Raw genomic sequence first — 23934 nt, forward strand, 5'->3', positions numbered from 1 at the left:
AGGAGACATCATTTAAAGGTGATTGGTGGAAAATATAGTGGGGGATGTCAGATGTAGGTTCTTTGCACAGGTATGTGGAACACCCTGCCAGAGGTGGTGGTAGAGGCAGATACATTAGAGTCATCTAAAAAACCCTTAGATAGGCACATGGATGATAGAAAAATGCATGTCAGAAGGATTAGATTAATCTTAGAGTAGGTTAAAAGATTGGCACAATGTTATGGGCCAAAGGGCCTGTACTGTGCTGTTATGTTCTATGTAGTCTTTCTGTTCTCTAACTTAGCCACTGGGGGAGTCATCACATGCTGATGTATTTTTGTGATAGATTGGAAGACTGCTTAATCACAGCAGCCACAGCGTAATTCTGTGACAGGGAATAAATGGTCTGTTGTGTGGGAAGGGAAGAAACGATAAATGGATCCTTAGTAATAGTTCGATTGTTCTAAGCATTTAGCATTGTTGAACTTCTTCAGTATACTTATCCTTTTAACATAACTGTCACTGACTTCTCTTAGTCACTGAGAAAACTCACTGATCGTTGATCTAAGTGGAAACTTTACATAGACCCAATGGGCACTTATTCCACGAAATAAGTATATGGAATGTTTTTTGTTCTTTGAGGAAAGCATTCTACCATTCTACTTTCCTGGTGCAAATGAAAGCCACTTTGACAGGACACTAGGCTATGGTTGAAATTGGCTGAGTGTAATGATGGCATTAATTTGCTTTTGCCTCTCTCCTGTGTTATAATATCACAGTTTATATATTATAAGATTAGGCTTAGTGTTATTGTGTCTCTAATTTAAAGTAAATTGAGAATGGCATACTTAATCACACAATTGTAAAAAAAACTGTTCTTTGGAGGCACACAGACTGCAGATGCTGGAATCTGGAGCTGAAAAAGTGCTGGAGGAAGATAGAAGGTCAAGCGGCATCTGTATCGTCAAAGAAATGGCCAACACTTCAGGTTGAGACCCTGTATTGAGACTGCGAGTGCAAAGGGGAAATGGCTAGTTAAAATGGGTGAGAGGAAGGGATGTGGCAAGGTCTGGCAGGTGATGGGTAAATGGAACTATGTGGGGGAGAGTGGATTGGGGAGAGAGCAGAAAGGGGCAGATAAGAAGGCAGATGGAGCTGGGAGGATGGAAGTAGTGACAAGTCACTGGAAGGTGATGCCGAACCGAGAGGCAGCAAATACTGGAATCTGATAAGTAAGAAAGGTGAAAAGTGGAACCGTATAAGGGGCTGATGATGGGTAGATGACCCTGTTGGAGAAAGGAATATTACAACCAGAAGTTGTGGATGATAGGAAGATGAAACCAGGTGCAGAAGGGAAATGAAACTTGGTAAAAAGAAAGAGGAGATCAGAAGGAGGGAGAAATGAGCGCAGGGAGTGTGGGTTTCTTGAAGTAAAAAAATCAGTCTTCATACCATTTGGTTGTAGACTACCCAGGCATAATATAAGGTGCTGTTCTTCTAGTGTGCGTTTAGCCTCACCCTGGCAGTGGAGAAGGCCAAAGACAGACATGTCATCAAAGGAAATGGGGAAAACATTTGAGTCTTCGGACAATGCAACATAGTACCATAGTTGGTATCTACTGCTACAGCATGTAATGTAAATGACAGCTTTGCTGCTGTTGGCATGCTATTATGGCCATATGTTTGTAGTTTAGCCTGATTATATTTAAATAGGTTTGGAATTGTTTTGTTTGTGTCTTGCCAAAATAAGCCAGTTTTAAGATTAAAACTATTTTTAATCAGATTTTCATCTCAATATTCAATTTCTTAGTAGACAATTTGGCTTTGCTAGCGTTGGGGAAGTTCCATATAGGCGCTGTATAAACTCCATATAAGCAGGAGCTTTATCAGATATGAGTCACTTATGTTGAACTTGTCACGACACCCAACTTTTTGATTTGAGGTAGGTGGGTTGGGTCACAACTGCAAAACAATTGAGGACTCGGGCATAGCTTTGGTCGACGAGCTCCAATAGTCCAATTGATGCAGCGGTGTAGCTATAGTTGGTATCTCCTGATTTGAGTTGAGCATATGGAGAGAGCAGATGATATTTGTGCTACAAAAGGCAGCAGCTGATCATTTGTAGCAACTGCCTGGTAACTCATTTGTGTGACAGGCCAATCTATCACTTACAGAGGAGCCATGTAATGTAAGACAATTTCTCTTTGGGCAAACAATTATTCCTAGAGCAAATGTATGTAGCCAGACACTGGGAAAAGATGCAGCTGAAAGGAGCAGGGAGATCTAGAGAGATGGAACTGGGGTTTTAAGATTTTCTGGACAAGAGAACAGTGGATTTGACTAGGATGAGAGAGAATTTTTTTTAAAAATTGCTGAGATTATGCATAGGAAAAAGCTTTAAAACCTGAGCATGTTCAAGCATCCTGTGATGATTAGGTCAGGCTAGAAACGGGTCAAGAGGCCAAGGAGGAATAGATGACATTAGGTGTAATCATAGAGAATGTGTGATATGAGTGGCACTGATAAAAGCAAACTTAGCTCGAGGTCTGATTGGAGCAATTGAGACTTGGTATTCCAGGAAAACTGGCAGACTTCTTGGATGTCCACAACATATTCAAGGTTTTGTAAAACAAAGAATTTAGGGATGTTATATCAGTTTCTATGGACAGAAAGATTCAAGTTTCATTTTAGTTTCGAGAAGGAGCCACTACGTGAGATGAGACAACCACTAGCCACATTAACAACCAGGGTGGTCATGAAGTCAAGATTTCTTCTCAGAAGTTTAGTGGGAATAAACTAAGTGGCATAGTCAGTGCTAAGGAGAGTTCAATGGTGACTTCCTTATAACAGCTGAATGGCAGCCAACAGCAGTTAGAACAAGCTTCCTGTGCTGCCTTTGATGCAGCAAAAGGTCACAGGTTAACAGTGTACCAAAATACCGATGTCTGTTTGAAAGTTTGGTTATGTAATCTGCCTCTCCAACCTCACCATTAAAATGCATGTCAATAGCATGTTTTATTTCACTTTCAGACTTGCCTGTCAGTTATTGTCTAGAAATATAGATGTTTTTAACACCATGCCATAGTAAACTACCTGTACATCTGTCTGAGTTAAAGGACAAATTATTCAATAAATAGTGCATTAATTGTGTAAAATATACCAGTTCATCTGTCTCAGGCTGAGATACGCCCTGGCCAGGTCAGACCAGCCAGCTCTCAGTTACGTTGTGCCTCATCTCATGAAGAGAACAGCAAGCTCTTCCAATATAGCAATTCTGAGTTGTGCTCTGAAAGGTGAACTGAGCCACATGTCTAACTCTGAGTAATTAATTGTCAGGACTGTAGCAAAGTACTCTCCAATTTGTTTCAAAGTGTTTTCAGTTCTCCCATAGAGCTCAACTCAAAGCCTGACCTCCTTCTCTCTGTCTTAAAATTCAGATTTGTATTGCTCTTACTTTGTAACATTTATACTAAAAGATTATTCAAGTTTGATTATTCAGTTAGCCTGATCTCAGTGATTGGGAAGATGTTGGACTCAGTTGTTAAGGATGAGGCTATGGAGTATTTGGTCAAGATAGGACAAAGTCAGCATGTTTCCTTAAGGAAAAATCTTCTTGATGAACCTGTTGGAATTCTTTGAGGAGACTACAAGTAAGAAAGATAAAGGGGATACAGGGGATGTTATTTGGACTTTCAGGAGGTCTTTGACAAAGTGCCATACCTGAGGCTGCTTACCAAGTTAAGAGCCCATGGTATTACAGGAAAGTTACTGGCATGGTTAGAGCATTGACTTTTTGGTAAGAGGCAGCGAGTGGGAATAAAAGGATCCTTTTCTGATTGGCTGCCAGTGAGTAGTGGTGTTCAGCAGGGGTCGGTCTTCAGAGCACTTCTTTTTTATGCTATATGTCAATGATTTAGGTGACGGAATAGATAATTTTTTTGCCAAGTTTGCAAATAATACAGAGGTTGGTGGAGGGTCAGATAGTGTTGAGGAAACAGGTAGAATGCAGAAGGACTTAGACAGATTAGAAGGATAGGCGAAAGAGTGGCAAATGATATACGATGTTGGAAAATGCATGGTCATGCACTTTTGTAGTAGAAATAGATGTGCAGATTTTTTTCTAAGCGGGGAGAAAATGCAAAAATCTGTGATGCAAAAGGACTTGGGAGTCCTTTTATAGAACACCTTAAAGGTTAACTTGTAGGTTAAGTCAGTGGTGAGGAAGGGAAATGCCATGTTAACATTCATTTCAAGAGGTCTGGAATACAAGAGATGTGATACTGAGGCTTTATAAGGCACTGATGAGGCCTCACCTTGAGTAATGTGAACAGTTTTGGGCTCCTCATCTAAGAAATGATGTGCTGGCATTGGAGAGGATTCAGAGGAGATTCACAAGGATGATTCTGGGAATGAAAGGGTTATCGAAGGAGGAACGTTTGATAGCTCTGGGTCTGTACTCGCTGGAATTTAGGATGGGGGGGATCTCATTGAATCCTTTCAAATGTTGAAAGGCCTAGACAGAGTAGATGTGGAAAGGATGTTTCCCTTTATGGGGGGCTCTAGGATAAGAGGGCACAGTCTCCAGATAGAGGGGTGCCCATTTAAAACAGAGGTGCAGAGAAATTTCTTCAGCCAGAAGGTAGTGAATTTGTGGAATTTGTTGCCACAGGCGGCTGGAGGCCAAGTCATTAGGCGTATTTAAGGCAGAGCTTGATAGGTTCTTGATTGGACATGACATCAGAGGTTACAGGAAGGAGGTCAGGGAGTTTGGCTAAAGAAGGGAAAAAAGGATCAGCCATGATTGAATGGTGGAGAGGACTCGATGGGCCAAATAGCCTAACTTTTCTCCTATATCTTATGGTCTAAGTCAAGTGAAGTTTATTGTCATTTAACTACATAAATGTATATTGCGTATATAACCATAAAATGTATATAGAAGCAAGACATTTCTCCAAACTAGGGTGTAAAGCACAGTAGTACGCATAACAGACATAACACACAATAACTTATCAAGGTAAAGATAAAATCTACAAGTGAATCACGCATGAATAGCAAAATAAAGTGCATTAATATTAAATCTTGTGAAGTACCAAATAGATTAACCAGTGACACTTCAAATACGATGCGGCAGAGAGTTAAGAAGCTTAATGGCCTGGAGGAAGAAACTGTTTCTCATCCTGACCGTTCTTGCTTTTATGATTGTAGTCTCCTGCCTGATGGTAGAAAGTTAAAGGGGATGTAGAATGGTTGGGTGGAATTTTTAATAATACTAAGAGCCCTGCGTATGCAGCGCTCCTGATAAAATGTCCCCGATGGATGTTGGGGGGTCCCCTATGATCGGCTAAACTGTTCTAATTGTCTTGAAATACAAAAGCAGTATACACAAAATTCTTGAAAATTAAAACAAGTGTTTAAGTCAGCAAGTGTAAAAAAGTAAAGGTTGGAGCATGCAGCAACATGACCCTCTGCCGAAAGGATAAACGAAGTACAAACCTCATAAACGTAAAAAAACATGAAGAAAGAAGGAAGGTGACAAGAATCAGAAGAAGGAATGAATGATGTGCAATCTAATTTTCCTTTTGGAAATCAGATCTTTTTCAAAGTCTGCAATCTGATGCAGAACATAGAACAGACCCTTCAGCCCCAAATGTTGTCCCAAACTAATTAAGTTAGTAATCAGATACCAATCTAAATTGATTCCTTCTGCCAATACAATGCACCCATACTTCCATTTCTTGCACATTCATGTGACTATCTAAAAACTTCTTAAACACCCCTATTGTATTTAGCTGCAGGAACCCACCACATTCTATGTAAAGAAAAATTAACTTATCCAGCACATCTCCCCAAAATTTAACACCTCACCTATAATTCCTGCCTTCTGGTCTTAGACATTTCAACCCTGAGGTAAAAATCCTGACTTTCTACTCTATCCATGCCTCTTTTAATCTTATAAACATCCACTAGGTCACCCTTCAGCCTTCAACACCCTCGAGAACAACACTGAAGTTTGTTCAACCTCTCCTTACAGTACATGCACTCTAATCCAGGCAGCATCGTGGTAAACCTCTTCTGTGCCTTCTCCAAAGCCTTGGCATTCTTCCATGGGGTGACCAGAACTTAATGCAATACTCCAGATGCAGCCTAACTAGAGTTTCATAGATTTCTTAACTTCCCAATTCTTGGACTCAATTCCTTGATTAATAAAGTCTAGCATACCATCTGCCTTCTTCACTACCCGATCAACCTGTGTAACCATTTTCAGGAACCTATGAATTTAGACCAAAAGAACCTTCTGCACATCAAAATAGTTAAGATTCTTGTCATGAACAGTGTTCTATCGCTAAACGTTTGGTCTCCCAAAGTGCAACACTTCATACTGCACAAAGTGCAATGCTCCATCTGCTATTTCTCTGCCTATACTGTATCTACAACTGATCTATACTCACTGTATTATTTACCAGTCTTCTACACTATCCATGACACCACCAATCTTTGTTTTGTCTGCAAGCATATTTAACCCCCCCCCCCCCCCCCCCCGGCAACCTACATTCACCCAGGTCTTTTATATATAGCACAAACATTATGGATCTTTGCAGAACACCACTGGTCACAGTTCTCAGCCAGAAAACATCCCATCGACCACTACCTTCTGAATTGTAAGGGCAGGCCAATTCTGAATCCAAGCAGCCAATTTACTGTGGATTCCATGCACATTAATTTTCTGGATGAGCCTCCATTTAAGAATCCTGTCAAAGCACCTTTCTAAAATCTACGCCAGTAACTTCTATAAGGTCTACCTCCAATCACCATGTCACCTCCTCAAAAAACTCAATGAAGTTAATAGGCACAGATTGGCTTGTAAAATGCCATGTTGACTACCCCTAATTAGGCCATGATTTTCTAATTCCTCATAAATTTAATCTCTAAGAATCCTCTCCAGTAACTTCTCAACCAGTGAGATGAGACTATAGTTTCCCTTCTTGAACAGTGCAACAACAGCCAGTCAGAATTTTGATGTAATGCAGCGGCAGTACATTGCAGGAAATTAAATAAGTAGTGCAAAAAAAGAAAAAGAAAGTAGTAAGGTAGTGTTCATAGGTTCAATGTCCATTCAGAAATCTGATGGCAGAGAGGAAGAAGCTATTCCTGAATCGTTGAGTGTGTGTCTTCAGGCTCCTTTACCTTCTCTCTGTTGGTAACAATGAGAAGAAGGTGTGTCCTGGGTGGTGGGGGTACTTAATGATGGACGCCACTTCGAAGATATCCTGGATGCTGGGGAGGCTAGTGCCCATGATAGAGCTGACTGAGTTTACAACCTTCTGAAGCTTACTTGGATCCTGTGCAGTAGACCCTCAAAGCCAGACAGTGATGCAGCCAGCTTGAATGCTCTCCACAGTACACCTGTAGAAATTTGCGAGTGTCTATGGTGACATACCAGATCTCCTCAAACTCCTAATGAAATATGGCTGCTGCCATGCCTTCTTTGGAACTGCATTGATATGTTGGGTCTAGGATAGATCCTCAGCAATGTTGACACCCAGGAGCTTGAAATTGCTGACACTTCCCACTTCTAATCCCTCTGAGACTGGTGTGTGAGCCCCCGTCTTACCCTTTTTGAAGTCCACAATCAATGCTTTGGTTTTACTGACGTTCAGTGCTATGTTGTTGTTGAGACACCACTCAGCCAGTTCATCTATCTTGCTACCGTACGCCTTCTTGTCACCATCTGCCAACAATAGTTGTGTCATCAGCGAATTTATAGATGGCTTTTGAGCTGTGTGTAGCCACAGAGTCATGGACGTTGAGAGGACAGCAGTGAGCTAAGCGCACATCCTTGTGGTGCATCTGTGTTGATTATCAGCAAGGTGGAGAAGTTATTTCTGATCCACACAGACTGTTGTCTTCTGGAGCAGAGGTTGAGGATCCATTTGCAAAGGAAGGTACAGAGGCCCAGGCTTTGGAGATCTTTGATCAGTACTGTAGGAATGATTGTGTTAAATGCTGACCTATAGTCAATAAACAGCAGCCTGATGTAAGTATTAGTATTGTCCAGATGATCCAAGGCTGCATGGAGAGCTAATGACCTATTGTGTTGATAGGGAAATTACAGTGGGTTGAGGTCCTTGCTTAGGCAAGCGTTTTTTCTAGCTATAACCAACCTCTCAAAGCACTTAATTACTCTGGGAGCTTGCTTATGGTTAGAGAGGACATGGAGATTTTGGTCAAGGCCCCAACAATCTCCTTTCTTGATTCTCTCAGTAACCTGGGGTTTATTCCATTCAGCCTCTGGAAGCTTATCCACCTTAACATTCTTTAAGAAACCCCACGCTTCCTTTTCGTTTATCTCAAAATGCCCAAGGAAATTAGCACACTCAGAAGTATAAAGTGTTAGATTTTCCCCCCAGTTTTAAGCAGTACCAGACTTCTGTCATGGCCCCCTAAATCCCAAGCTGCGGCAAACATATCCTAGACCTACTGGAAGTGCAAGTTAATGTAGAAACCCATTTATTCTCTTCCCTCTCTGGTCAGCCAGCAGATACAAAAGCCTGAGGGCATGAACCACCAGTCTCAGATAGCTTCTATCTCACCACTATCAAACTCTGAAATGGATTTCTCATACATTCAAGAATGAACTTTTGAACTCTTCATTTCTCAGTCTATCACGATCACGATGTGGCCCTTATATTTTGTTGTCTCTTCTAATACTAAATTCTGATTTCTATTTTCTTTTTACTACCTCAGTGTAATTAAAAATGACATGATCAATTGGTTTTCCTTCTTTGCTACTTCCTCTGAAGTATTCAGCCTGAAATATTAACTCTCTTTCTGTTTACAGAAGTGCTGCCTGACCTGCTGAGTATTTCCAGGAGCTTTTTGTTTCAACATTCCAACATTCACGGGTTTTTTTATTGGTGACTTTCATCTCTATGATGAGATCATGGATATTGATAACTTACAATTTTCCAAGAATTATTCAAATTTTTAGAATTCCATCAGCCCATCTCGGACCTTAGCGAATGACAGATCTAAGGCTCCCCATTAAGAAGTAAGATTAAAAGATAGCAGAAGCCCAAAAGCAAAGTTAGTTAGGTTTAAGTACAGAAAGAAAAGAGAGAGATAAAAACATTAAAATCAAAAAGCAATTTGAAATGTAGAAACTGAATATTGTAAAGTTCTCCATTTCTGGACTGGAGATACTTAGATATAATGCGGAAACTTACTTCTGGAGTAAAAGAACACCTGCACTGTGAAACTGCAGTTCAAATGTTCTGATTGTATTGAGCAAAGGACATACAAAAGTGAGTATTTAATGAAACAGTGAAGTTGACAGCAATTAGCCTTTTTCAACAAGGATAACACTGGAGCAGCATAAATTGCTCAAATGGTTATGGGATTTGCAATACTCTACATGAGGTATCTCTCTCTGTGCCATTAGACCTGCAATTATTTCAGCAGGAATTTCCAATCCAACAACTTCTTACTCGTATAAAGAAACTATACACATTATTGTTATATGTTCTATCTGCATTCAGTAATGCCTTTCTTAATAAAAAAAATGTTGCACCTATGGTACTCAGCCACATACATCATATTCTAAGAATGTACAATGATGCCATGATATATTTCCTTGGCATATTTTATCTATGTCTTAAGTGATCTAACACACATTCACACTAACTTTTATTGACTTTCATTTATTGCTTTCCTTTATATTGAGTGTAGTCTTCAGCTATAGCGTGATATTGATGTATTGGTAAAATGGGCCGAGAAATGGCAGGTGACGTCTAATTCAGATGAATGTAAGGTGTAAGATTTTGGGAGTACTAATGAGGCTAAGACGTACATCATGAATAATAAGGTCCTAGTTTCCAACCTGGTGGCATCAACATTGATTTCTCCTTCCAGTTTTTTTGCCATTTTTTTCTTTTCCCCTCCACCTTCCCTCCTCTTCTATCCCCAACTCTGGCCTCTTCTGTCTTCTCCTCACTCGCTTATCACCACCTCCTGGTGCTCCTCCTTCTTCCCTTTCTCCCATGGTCCATTCCCCCTTCCGATCAGATTCCTTCTTCTCCAGCCCTTTTACCTTTCCCACCCACCTTCTAGCTTGTCTTCCTTCCCCTGCTCCCACTTTTTTATTCTGGCATCTTCCCCCTTCCTTTCCAGTCCTGATGAAGGATCTTGACCCGAAACTTGGACTGTTCATTCATTTCCATAGATGCTGCCTGATCTGCTGAGTTTCTCTGGCATTTTGTGTATGTTGCTCAGGATTTCCAGCATCTGCAGAATCTCTTGTGTTCAGAGGTTGAGTCTTCTGAACCCCCCTAGAGCAGAGGAGATTGAGGGGACTTAATAGTTATTTAAAATTATAAGGTATATAGCAGGTGTACACATCAAGTGCTTTTTCCCCTTATCAGAGGTGAATAAAGTCAGAGGACAAAGGATAAGGGTAAAAGCTTTAGATGACCTCATGTTAGAACTGCGCAAGACATTGGTGAGACGACACTAGGAGTATTATTGACACTTTGGTCATTTACCTACAGGAAGAATGTCACTAAACTGGAAAGGATGCAGAAGAGATTCACAAGGACTTTACTGGAACTGGAGGGCTTGAGTTATTTCGAGAGGCTGGTCTTTTCTCTGGAGTGATAGTGACCTTGTAAAGGAATATAAATTAAAAAGTAGCATTGATCAGGTGAATGATCACGGTCTTTTCTCCAAGGTAGGGGAATCTAAAACAAGAGGGCATAGATTTAAGGTGAGAGAGGAAAGATTTAAAGGAACCTTAGGGGCAAGTTTTTCAATATGCGGGTAGCTGGTTTTTGGAATGAGCTACCAGAGGAAGTGATAAATTACAATGTTTAAAGGGCATTTGAACAGGTATATGGATAGGAGTGGTTTGGAAGAATACGTGCCAATCCAGGCAAGTGGGACTACCTCCCGCTAGGCAACTTGAATAGTTCATCTGTTATAGATGCACCAGAGAAAGTATCACATCTGGATGCATTACAGCTGAATGGCAACTGCTCTACTGAGGTCCACAAGAAATTGCATAGAGTTGTGAATGCAGCTCAGCCCATCGTGCAAACTAGCTCCTACCTCATTAACCATCTACATCTACCGCTGCCTTGGGGAAACAGCCAACATAATCAAGGAACCCATTTATTCTGTACCCTCTCCAGTCGGCCAGTAGATACAAAAGCCTGAGGGCATGAACCACCAGTCTCAGATAGCTTCTATCTCACCACTATCGAACTCTGAAATGGATTTCTCATACATTCAAGAATGAACTCTTGAACTCTTCATTTCTCAGTCTATCATGATGTGGCCCTTACACTTTGTTGTCTCTTCTAATACTAAATTCTGATTTCTCTTTTCTTTTTACTACTTCAGTGTAATTAAAAATGACATGATCTGTCTGGCAGATCAATTAGTTTTCCTTCTTTGCTACTTATGAAGTATTCAGCTTGAAATATTAACTCTCTTTCTCTTTACAGTAGTACTGCCTGACCTGCTGAGTATTTCCAGGAGCTTTCTTTTCAATATTCCAACATTCACGGTTTTTTTATTGGTGACTTTCATCTCTATGTTGAGATCATGGGTATTGATAACTTATAATTTTCCTAGGATTATTCAAATTTTTCATTAGAAAATTTTCTTCTACCTCAACTGTTTCTCAGGTAAAACATTCCTTACCAAATAAAGGAAAAGAAACCGAAATTCCTGGATGTACTCAGCAGGTAAAACATTAATTGGAAGGAGAAACTGTTCATGTTTAAGGACAATATTGAGATACTTTATTTTCATCTGTATAATTTTAAACTGATGGCCTATTATGCTGGACTTGCCAACAACAAACTCTTTTGCTTCTCTTCTGTTGTCCTTTAGTCCAGCTGCAATAGTCTGTGACTCCAGGTTTCCTCAAATGTTTCCATCCTTAGCAATGTCTCAGTGATCTGCCTGATGCATCCTGCATAGCTTTAATACCTTTTCTTTTGAAGCTTTGGGAAAAGTCATGACAAAGAGCCAGTTCTAAGTTTTGTGGGACTAGTATTTGAGGAAAGGAGCAAGGTGGGAAACTCAGGAATGCCTTCTATCTTATTCTCGTTCTCGTATCTCATTGTATGTAATGTTAAAGATGCACAGGAACTCAGCAGCTACTCTGGCTCCCAATAATGGTGCTATCTTTAAATTCTTAGATGGTGTTTCAAAGTTTCTTGTTAGGGATTTCAGTTATCCAAAGCTCAGCGAATGCAGCACTGCTGAACACTTAAGCGAAATTACATTTAATCTACCAGCAGCAGAGTTAATAGCGGTGCTCAATGGGAAAGGGATTCTACGGATTCCAGACCCGGCACCAGTAACCTGGCCTAAGCAGCTCAGCTGAGGAAGTAGTAGATGCAGTCGTCAGAGAGGAAGCAGAAACGTAGCAACAGAGCCAGGGCAGTAGCTAGGCTGAGAGCTAACCCAACCAGACTGGCAGTACCATCAATCTTCCTGGCCAGCATCCGCTAGCTAGATAATAAAATAGACAGTGAGACTGAGAATGAATGCACAGAAAGAGTTGAGTAACTGCTGCATTCTGGTTTTCACTGAAACGTGGCTAAACAGCAATATGATCGACTCAGCATTTCAACTCGACAGATGTCTCTGTTCAACACAAGTTTTAACTCTCTGTCAGGGAATTCCAAAGAAGATGGAATCTGTTTGTGCAAAGGTTGTTGCACAAACTTAACTGTAGTTAGCAGCCACTGTTCTGGGGAAATTGAGCATCGTACAATTAAATGCCAGCCATGTTACCTGTTCAGGGAGTTTACTGTTGTGTTTATCACTGTCTCCATTCCCCTGAGAACCAACACCAAGGATGCTCTAGGAGAGCTGTACAGTATCAAGAGCTCTCTACAAAACAAGCATCTGGACGGTGTCTTCATAATCGCAGGAAGCTTCAGTCATGTTAAACTGCAGGACATTTTATCCAAATTCCACCAACATGTCACCACAGCCACTAGGGGAACAAATAGACAGGGCCATGTTTATTTAAACAGATACGGTGCTTACAAAGCCATCCCACATCCTCATCCTGGCCTCTCAGACCATGTCTCTATAATGTTAATCCCAGCATACCAACCACTGCTGAAACTGCATAGAGTAATCAGTCAAGAGGATCATCACTGTATGGCCTAATGAGGCAACCTGTATGCTTCAGGATTGTTTTGAATGGACCAACTGGAAGATGTTCAAGTAGGCCGCCACAGACCTCAAAAAATATGACTCATCTGTTATCAGTAAGTAGACGACGTTGGTACCTCAAGAATGGTCGTCCCACAGCCCAACCAGAAGCCCTAGTGGGACACAGCGGTGCACTCCCTACTAAAACTCCAGGATGTTGACTTCAAGTCCAATGACAGAACAGCTCTCAGATCAGCCAGAAAAACCTCATGTTATGCATCAAGAGGGCAAGGACGGCCTATGCACAAAAAAGAAATCAGGAACACCTGTCTAATAACAATCCTCAATGTATTTTAGGGGAATTAAGGATTATGGGGAAAAGGTAAGTAGGTGGAGATGAGTCTATGGTCAGGTCAGCCATGATCTTATTGAATGGTGGAGCAGGCAAGATGGCCTACTGCTGCTCCTATTACTTATGCTCTTCTCTTTCAATATTTTTTATTAGTTTCTGCTTGGAAGAATACAGAGTACAAGAAGCTATATATTATGTCAAAAGGTGGACAGGGTAGTTAAGAAAGCTAATGGGGTGTTAGCTTTCATAAGTCGAGAGAGAGAGTTTAAGAGTCGCCATGTAATGATGCAGCTCTATAAAACTCTGGTTAGGCCACACTTGGAGTACTGTGTCCAGTTCTGGTCACCTCACTATAGGAAGGATGTGGAAGCATTGGAAAGGGTACAGAGGAGATTTATCAAGATGCTGCCTGGTTTAGAAAGTATGCATTATGATCAGATATTAAGGGAGCTAGGGCTTTGCTCTTTGGAGAGAAGGAGGATTAGAGGAGACATGATAGAGGTGTACAAGATAATAAGAGGAATAGATAGAGTGGATAGCCAGCGCCTCTTCCCCAGCGCACCACTGCCCAATACAAGAGGACATGGCTTTAAGGTAAGGGGTGGGAAGTTCAAGGGGGTTATTAGAGGAAGGTTTTTTACTCAGAGAGTGGTTGGTGCGTGGAATGCACTGCCTGAGTCAGTGGTGGAGGCAGATACACTCGTGAAATTTAAGAGACTACTAGACAGGTATATGGAGGAATTTAAGGTGGAGGCTTATATGGGAGGCAGGGTTTGAGGGTCAGCACAACATTGTGGGTCAAAGGGCCTGTACTGTGCTGTACTATTCTATGTTCTATGTCTATGTAAAAGAAAAAAAAAGTACCAAATACATTATATTAAAATACAATTACAATCACAAAACTCCTTCATAGGAAAATTAAGTAAAATCGTAATATCATAATTTTATAATACAGAAAAAAATCTAAACCCACTACCAAAGTCAGAGCTGTTAGGACAAACAAGTAAAAAGGGGAGAAAAGACCCTTATCATGTAGTAAAATATATTATTAGTCACCATTTGTACTTTAACAACAAATCAAAGGCTTTGAAAAGAACTCAGAAATGGTCCCCACAATGTATAAAAGTCTTGGCTAGATTCAAAAACTGAACAACGGATCTTCTCTAAATTTAAGCATGACATAACATCACGTGACCATTGAGCATGAGTAGGCGGAGCAGCATCCTTCCATTTAAGCAAAAGAGCCCTCCTAGCTATAAGAGAAATAAAAGCCAAAATATGTAAATCAGGTGTCTCCGAAATGAAGACTTTTCCTCCAGCAATATCAAATAGTGCGGTCAAAGGGTTAGGCTTAAAATTTACCTTGAAGAGTACCGAGAAGGTTTGAAATACTTCCTTCCAATATCTTTCAAGGCTCGGACATGTCTAAAATGTGAATTAATGAAGCTTCTCCATCTTATCATCTGTCGCAGAAAGGAGATATATCCGAATAAAAACAAGATAGTATATCTTTAGACATGTGAGCCCTATGAATCACTTCAAATTGTAATAGGGAATTACAGGCACATAACGATGAAGAGTTCACCAATTTAAAAATTTCATTCCAAGTTTCCTCAGTCTGTAAATCTTGTTCCCAAAAATTTTTACTTTTGTCCATAGGAACATTTCTTATTCCTAACAGCATACCATAAATATTGGAAATTGAACCATTATAAAAAGGTTTCAAATTAAAAATTACATCTAATAAGTCCTTATCGGAACTTATAGGAAATGTATATAATTGAGAGCGCAAAAAGTCTCTAATTTGTAAATAATGAAAAAGGTGAGTTTTGGGTAAACTATATTTAACTGACAATTGCTCAGAGGAAAGAAGACTTCCTTCTCAAACAAATCCTGGAATCATTTAATACCCAATCTATCCCATTCTTTAAAAACTGAATCAGTCATTGAAGGTTTAAAAAAATAGTTAGAACAAATGGGACTAGACAAAGAAAATCTCAATAAACCAGAGTTTCCTAAATTGTACCCAGATCCTCAAAGTATATCTAACTACCAAATTTTCAGTTGGTTCGCTAAAAGATTAAAGAAATGAAGATCTGAGAAGAGAAATAATAGAACATTTATTAACAGAGTTAACTTCTAAAGAAACCCACATCAGACAGTCCCCACAGTTAATATAATATGTCCAAGACGTAAGATTTTGTATATTGACTGCCCAATAATAAAACCTAAAATTTGGTAAAGCTAAACCTCCATTCTTCTTAGATTTTTGAAGATGAACTTTATTTAGTCGAGAACGTTTGATTTTCCATATACAAGAAGATATAATAGAATCAAGAGAATCAAAAAAAGATTTAGGAATAAAAACAGGTAATGCCTGAAACAGGTATATAAATTTAGGTAAAATATTCATTTTAATACAGTTAATTTGGCCAATCAAGGATAACGAAAAAGGTGACCAGGTTGATAATGTCCTTTTTAAGGTAAGGTAAGAAAATTTTCATTAAATACGTATGTATAATTCTTAGTAATTGTTACACCCAAATAGATAAATTGATTTCTTACAATTTTAAAAAGAAAGTTAGTATTAATTAATAAGAGGTTATTCAGAGGAAAAAGTTCACTCTTATGTAAATTCAGTTTGTATTGTGACAAGAATACACATAGATTAAGATGTATCTGTCCTGTGCTGGCACCAGTGGAATCAGCAGTTGGTCTGCCACCTGTCTTCAGGAGAGAGAGAGATAAGGAAAACAATGGAGCAGCATTTGGAGATGTTAATGAAGGGACGGGAGAGTTTAACGGAAGGAGAGCTGTCAAGATCGGCTCCCCCTTTGAACCCCGAACTGTTTGAATTGATGGACAGGCGATACCCCAGCAGGGGGATAAAAAGGGACAGGTTCGCTAAGGAAGGACACACACGACACCCGAGGTAACAAGACCCTGGAAGTGGTGCGTCTCTCACAAGTCGGTGGAAAGTACCGGGCCATAGACGCACGGGGTGGAGAGGCACGATCGGCGGGAACCTGGTGTGTGTCCACCCTTGCCTGGGTGCCGGGTTCACCGCAAGGAAACGATCGTATCTGGAAACGGAGGGGTCACGGTCGGTGACCTCAGATGACATCACAAAGGACTCGCCCAAAAGCTGACTGCGAAGGTCTGTGTGGAAGCCTTGAATATTCATTTGTTTTTGCTCTCTCTCTCCTTCCCCCACACTGTCCATCTCCCACGGCAGCGATTACTGCGAACTGAACTGAACTAAATTGAACTGAACTTTGCGTCACTTTGAAACTGGTCATTTACCCCTAGACAACGATAGAGCTTGATTGATCCTGTTATCTTAATTCTGTGTACATGTATGTTCATCATTGCTGAACTGTTGCATTCATTATCCTTTTGATTAGAGTACTGTGTTGCTTGTTTCTTTAATAAAACTTTCTTAGTTCTAGTAATCCAGACTCCAACCGAGTGATCCATTTCTACTGGTTTGGCAACCCAGTTACGGGGTACGTAACAGTATCCTGAAAACTAACTAAAATAAGGAAGTAAGGAAAGCACAGGAGGTAATGAAGTCTTGACATTAGAAATGAAAAGCAGTAGGTTATCAGCATAAAGCGAGACTTTATGAACAGTCCCTTTCCTTAAAATACCAGTAATATCATTAGATTCTCCGAAAGCAATGGCTAAGGGTTCTAACACCAAATTAAAGAACAGAGGACTCAAGGGACAACCTTGTCTAGTTCCACGTTGAAGTTTAAAAAGTTTGGAATACTGAAAATTGGTAAGGACCCTGGCAGAAGGAGATAAATAAAGTAATTTAATCCATTGAATAAAATCGGGCCCAAAATTAAATTTTTCTAAAGTTTTAAATAAATAATTCCATTCAACCCTATCAAAAGCCTTCTCAGCGTCCAAAGAAATCACACATTCCGATATCTCCTTAGAAGGGGAATAAACAATGTTTAGTAAACGACAAATATTAAAGTGGGAATATCGATTTTTAATAAATCCCATCTGATCTTCAGAAATGATAGAAGGTAAAATACTTCCAATTCTATGGGCCAGAACTTTAGATAAGATTTTAGTATCAACATTAAGTAAAGAAATTGGTCTGTATGAAGAGCATTCAGACATCCATGGTTTTTGATGCAAAATAGAGAGCATCCTAACAAGCTACATCACTACTTCGTACAGAAGCTGCACTACAAATGGAAATCAAAACTGCCCAATGCATCCCTGGCACCAGCCTACTCATCATGAAGGATATATTAGAATCAGAACCAAGTTTAATATCACTGGCATAAGTCATAAAATTTGTTGTTATGCGGCAGAAGTACATTGCAAAACATAATAATAGAAACCAAATTACAGTGCAAGGTGTGTGTGTATGTATATATATATATATATGGATTAAAAAGTTAAATTACATACGTAGTGAAAAAGAGAAGAAAAAGTGAGTTAGTGTTCACGGTTTCAATATTCATTCAGAAATCTGATGGCAGAAGGGAAGACGCTACTCATGAATCATTAAGTGTGTGTCTTCAAGCTCCCGTACTTACTCCCTGATGCTAGCAATGAAAATAGGGCATGACCTGAGTGATGGGGGTCCTTAATAATGGATGCCGCCTTTTTGAGGCATCACTCCTTGAAGATGTCTTGGATGTTGGGGAGGCAATTGCCCATGATAGAGCTGACTGAGTTTACAACTTGCTGTAGTTTATTTTGACCCTGTGCAGTGCCCCCCTCACCCATACCAGACAGTGATGTAGCCAGTTAGAATGCTCTCCATGGTACATCTGTAAAGATTTGTGAATGGTTTTGGTGACATACCAAATGTCCTTGAAGTCTTAATGTAATATACCTGCTGCCATGCCTTCTTTGTAACTGCATTGATATGTTAGGCTCAAGATAGACCTCAGAGATGTTGAAAGCCAAGAACTTGATATTGTTCACCCTTTCCAGTACCTATCCCTTGATGAAGACTGGTGTGTGTTTCATCATCTTACCTTTTCTGAAGTCCACAATTAATCCTTTGGTTTTACTGACAAGTGCAATATTGTTGTTGAGACCCCACTCAGCCAGCTGACCTGTCTCGCTGCTGTAGGCATTCTTGTCACCATCTGAAATTCTGCCAATATTCTGTGTCATCAGCAAATTTATTGATAGCATTTGAGCTGTGCGTAGCCACACAGTAATGGGTGTCAAGAGGACAGCAGTGAGCTAAGCACACATCTTCTTGTGGTACACCAGTGTTGATTATCAGCAAGATGGAGATGTTATTTCTGATCTATACAGACTGCAGTCTTCTGGTGAGGAAGTCGAAGATCCATTTGCAAAGGGAGGTATAGAGGTCCAGGCTTTGGAGGTTTTTGATCAGAACTGTAGGAATAATCGTGTTAAACAATGAGCTGTAGTTAATGAACAGCAGCTTGAATAAATAATAGTGTTGACCAGGTGGTTCAAGGACGCATGAAAAGCCAATGAGATCGCATCCACTCATTGTGGCAATAGGCCAGTTGCAGTCGATGGAAGACTGTTCTTAGGCAGGAGTTGATTCTAGTCATAATCAGTCTCTGAGAGCACTTCATAACTGTAGATGAGAGTGCTACTGGATGACAGTCGTTAAGGTAGCTCATCCTGCTCTTCTTGGACACTGGTATGATTGTTACCCACTTGAAGCAGGTGGGAACTTCTGACTGTAGCAATGAAAGATTAAAAATACCTTTGAAAACACCCACTTGTTAGTTAGCCACACACACTCACAAAAATGCTGGTGAACGCAACAGGCCAGGCAGCATCTATAGGAAAAGGTACTGTTGACTTTTCGGGCCGAGACCCTTCATCAGGACGCAGGGTCTTGGCCCGAAACGTCGACTGTACCTCTTCCTATAGATGCTGCCTGGCCTGCTGCGTTCACCAGCATTTTTTGTGTGTGTTGCTTGAATTTCCAGCATCTGCAGATTTCCTCGTGTTTGACTTATTAGTTAGAACTAGTTTTCAGAACCCTACCAGATACACTGTCACCTTGCAAGAGTTCATCCTCTTGAAAGATGTCCTGATGACGACCTCAGAGAAGATCACAGGTTAACAGGATGCAGCAGGGATGTAGTTTTATTCTCCCTTTCAAGGCGTGTATAAAAGGCGTTGAGCTCATCTGAGACTGAAACATCACTACTATTCATGAAGTTGAGTTTCACTTTGTAGGAAGTAATGGCCTGCAATCTCTGCTAGAGTTGACGTGCATCCAATTCCACCTTTAACCTCAATCGGAATTGTTCCTTTGCTCTTGAGATAGCCTTCCATAAATTGTACCTGGCCTTCTTGTGTAGTCCTGGGTCACCAGACTTGAATGCACAGAGCTAGCCCTCAACAGACTACGAATCTCCTGGTTCATGCATGGATTTTGATTCTAGTATGTACGATATGTTCTGGTAGACACACACTCATCCACACAGATTTAAATGAGGTCCATGACAACTGTAGTGTATTCATTCAGACTTAGAGATGAATCCCTGAATACTGTCCAGTTCACTGACTCAAAGCAATCCTGTAAGCCCTCCTGCATGTCCCTTGTCCATACCTTCTTGTTTCTCTCTACTGGTATTGCAGTCTTCAATCACTGCCTATTCTCAAGGAGTAGAAGTACAACCAGGTAATCTGACTTTCCAAAGTGTGGGCATGGGATGGCACGGTAAGCGTTCTTGATGGTAGTATAACAGTGGTTCAGTGTGCTGGTTCCTCTGGTTCAACAAGTGATATGTTGGTGATAATAGCCTCAGTTGTCACAAGGTCGAAGCCTAAAGCCACAGTACTGCCCTTTTGCAGCCGCCCAGAAGAGAGATGTCGCAGTTATTGTGCTGTATCGGAGGCGGTGTGGCACTGTGTCCAAGCTGGATTTCGTGCTGCCCCCCAGTGTTCACTTAGCAAAAGACAAGCTGTATTATGTTCAACTGCAGACTCCTGCAACATTCATGGACTCAGGGCCTTGCAATGTATATTTTTTTGTGTGACTGTATTTTTACTGATATATGTGCTTGCTATCGTATATGTGGTCTGCGTGCCTTGTGCTGTGTATGACTGTTGGCACTGTGATTTGCACCTTGGCCCCAGAGTAACGCTGTTTCGTTTGGCTTTATTCATGGGTATTAATGTATGGTTGAATGACTATTAAACTTGAAGGTGAACTGAATTAGAGACTTTTTCAAGCTGGCCAGGTTAAAACCCACCAAAAAGATGGGGAAGGTATCAGTGCACTATTTCAGGCCTGTTGATTACTTTACTCAATTCATATAGTCTGTTTGACACAGGCCTGAGGTGGAATGTACACCGCTTCCAAGACAATGGCTGAAAACTCCCGCAGCAGATAAAATGGACGATACTTAATCACTAGATACTGCAGGCCGGATGAGCAGGACTGGGACAAAACCACCACGTTTGTGTACTTCAAGGAATTAATCATAAAAGATAGGCCATCTCCTCTGCCTTTGAAAGACTCGGCAGTCCTATCTTGGCAATGAGTCATGAAGCCAGTGCGTTGCACGCCTGGGATAGGCAAGTCGCAGTGAAACAAAACAAAAATAGAAAGATGCTGGAAAAGGGCCAGTAACTTCATGAAGGGTCCCATGCACTCTGATCATAGACAATTGGTCTCATTTCAGTTAGGGAGGAAGTTAAGTGGCATCCGCGCCATGAATACCAGGCTCAAAAACAGTTACTTTCCCCAAGCTGTAAGGCTCATCTACATCTCCATTGACTAACACCGCCTCTACTTTATTATTTCCTGTCAGTCACCTTATACATAGCCTAGTGTTATTTTATGGACATACAATCAATCTATGTATATAAGCTGTCTTATGTATTTATATTTACTGTGTGTTTTCTATTATCGTGTTCTTTATCTTTTGTGTTTTTTCTTGCTATATCGGATCTGCAATAACAATTATTTCATTTTCCTTACACTCGTTTACAGGAAGTGACATTAAAGGATCTTAAATGGTCATTCAGTGACATTTTGGAGTGAGTTTGATTTGTGTAATTGCATAAGGTATATTGTAGACAGGGAGTCTATTTCCTACACTACCACTGTTCTTAAGTTCTTGACGATGACAGTGATTACAAAAATTGATCATCCATCATTTTGGAGCACAAAAAGCTTTCTTCATGTAAGCAACACACACAGACAAAATGCTGGAGGAACTCGGCAGGCCAGGTGGCATCTATGGAAAAGACTAAACAGTCGATATTTTGGGCCGAAACCCTTCATCAGTTCTTCCTGCATTTTGTGTGTGTTGCTTGGATTTCCAACATCTGCAGATTTTCTCTTATTTCTTCATGTAATATTGAGTCTCTCTGTTCAAGAACAGAAGTAGTGAGCCTTACTATTTACTTCTATCACTTCTTTGAATTGTATTAACTCATAACTAAACAGAACATCCAGCATCTATAAATGTTCTTTTCTTTGTTTCTTGCAGCTTGCAATTCTCACAGAACTCTCACGTAATCGAAGCGGTGACAAGCATGGCTTTCTTCGTCCTGGTACAGCGGCAAATAGTGTTTTCCAGAATGAGAACTTCCAGTTGCGTCTGTCACCACCTCCTGTCACTGAAGATTAACGTTACAGATGCTGTTTGCACAATCGCAAAGGCCTAAAACTTCTTAAAACCTTTTACATTAAGATTTAATGCCAAGGCTAAAAATACCAGTAGCCTACATAATTCTCAAAACTTGCATACATAACATTGCTACTATTAATAAAGTATGTTCTGTTCTGCCGTGCTGGTTATGTTTTTATGAAAAGACTCAGACAATGCACTTTTCCACTTTATCATGAAACACATGAAAAAAGTCACGGATTTCTTAACCATATCTTGTGCTGTTTTCCCCCCATAAAAATATTGTTGAATAAGTGTTAGAGAAGATGGAAATATTTAAGATTCATGACAAAAGTTCACTGTTCACTCCTTTTACTGCAAGCATGATAGAATATTTTTCAAGTTACTTGGTCTACGTGCCTAAACAATTAACCACATAAACTGAACATAATACGAGTAGTCCAAATTCGTATCTAGGCAGTGCTTGGAAATATTTTCTCAAAAACAGCACAATCCAAACCTAAAATGTGTGCATAGTAGAGAGGATGAGAATGGATAGTTGACTCATTGGTGTTTATCTCCTCGCAACCTGCTAATGTTAATTGTAGCACTTGTGTATTCTGCATAAACCAGACCAGTTCTGAATTGGACACTAAAATCTTCCCGTTTCATGTGAGTGATGGACCAGGAAGGAGAGCAGCAGGCATGCTCTTCCTTCCATTCCTACATGAATGGAGAGAACTGAGCTGACTGAAAGACGAGGGTTATCAGTCTATTGGACCTCAGCACAAGACAGGCATGCATGCAGAAGCAATCAAATATCGAAGTCTAGGATGAGCCAAAATCTGAAATGAGATGGAAGACAGATGCTATCTAATCTAACACTACGCTCCTCCACCGAGCTCTTCAGCAACACAGCCATGACTGTTTGAACGTATCTGGTGCTCAGCTTTACAAAAGGTAGGGCACACAAGAAACTGCAGGTGGTGGAACCTGATGCAAAATGAAACAATGTGCTGAAGGAGCTCAGCAGGTCAAGCATCATCTGAGAAGGCAAAAGGCCTTTGGTTCAAGGCCTTCATCAGTCCTGCTGTTGATTGACCTGAGCTCATTCAGCAACTTGTTTTTTGTGCTGAAATCTAAGTTTGTTTGAATTGTCAGATCTGTGTAAAAAGTTAAATGCTTGTGTTACTTAATTTTTTTTAACATTTTTAATTGTTATGTTTAGCTTTTAATTTATGATGTTTAATTTTTTCATATTTTATTATTCAGTCACTTTAAATAGTATAACATTTTCAGACCATCAGATATTTATTCTGACAATTAAATATGTTTCACGAGCCTTTGATGCATCTGAAAACTGACAAACGGTGTCGGATCACTTAGGGAGGGGCAGTGTCCCAGGATATAATACTCTAAACTTGGTTACACCTGAGATCTCGCTCCACCTCGTGGAACAACTCTTGGTCTCAGTCAGCTTATCTAGCCTTCCACATCATGAAAACAAACTGTGAGCAAGGGCTCTGGATCTAGGAGTATTCAAATTAGCAATGTTCACATGGCAAAGGGGCATCCAATGACTAATCGGTTTCAAGGGTAAGGCAGCTGGTGCTCTTGATCTTCCAATACCTTATGTTCTTCTTCATCTCAAGTAGCACCGAGGTAACTTGTTCCCACTCTGTCAGTTCTGAGGTGGATGAGGAGACTCGTGATGGATCCACAAATTTTACTACAGTTAAAGGAGAAGGTGATTGGCCAAATGTAGAAAGTGCTAGGTTTCTATGTACTTTCAATTCGTGGGTTCAAGGTTCTCAAAGTCACCTCAAATACTACTCCTCCAGT

At 40.3% G+C, this 23934-nt stretch overlaps 1 protein-coding gene across 2 annotated transcripts in view; it reads left to right on the forward strand.

The window, feature by feature from the left end:
* Positions 1-22319, forward strand: part of vps8 (VPS8 subunit of CORVET complex) — a 682661-nt gene extending 660342 nt beyond the window's left edge. The window contains exon 46 of one of the 2 annotated variants that reach the window (XM_063051804.1): positions 21973-22308. In XM_063051804.1, coding sequence (XP_062907874.1) covers positions 21973-22113 — 141 coding nt within the window. In that variant the 3' untranslated portion in view covers positions 22114-22308. Of the gene's footprint in view, positions 1-21972 lie in introns of both variants that reach the window. The other variant, XM_063051802.1, reaches the window with a different exon arrangement.
* Positions 22320-23934: the final 1615 nt, after the last annotated feature.

Source organism: Mobula hypostoma, chromosome 6, assembly GCF_963921235.1.
Source record: "Mobula hypostoma chromosome 6, sMobHyp1.1, whole genome shotgun sequence".
Taxonomy (NCBI): Eukaryota; Metazoa; Chordata; class Chondrichthyes; order Myliobatiformes; family Myliobatidae; genus Mobula; species Mobula hypostoma.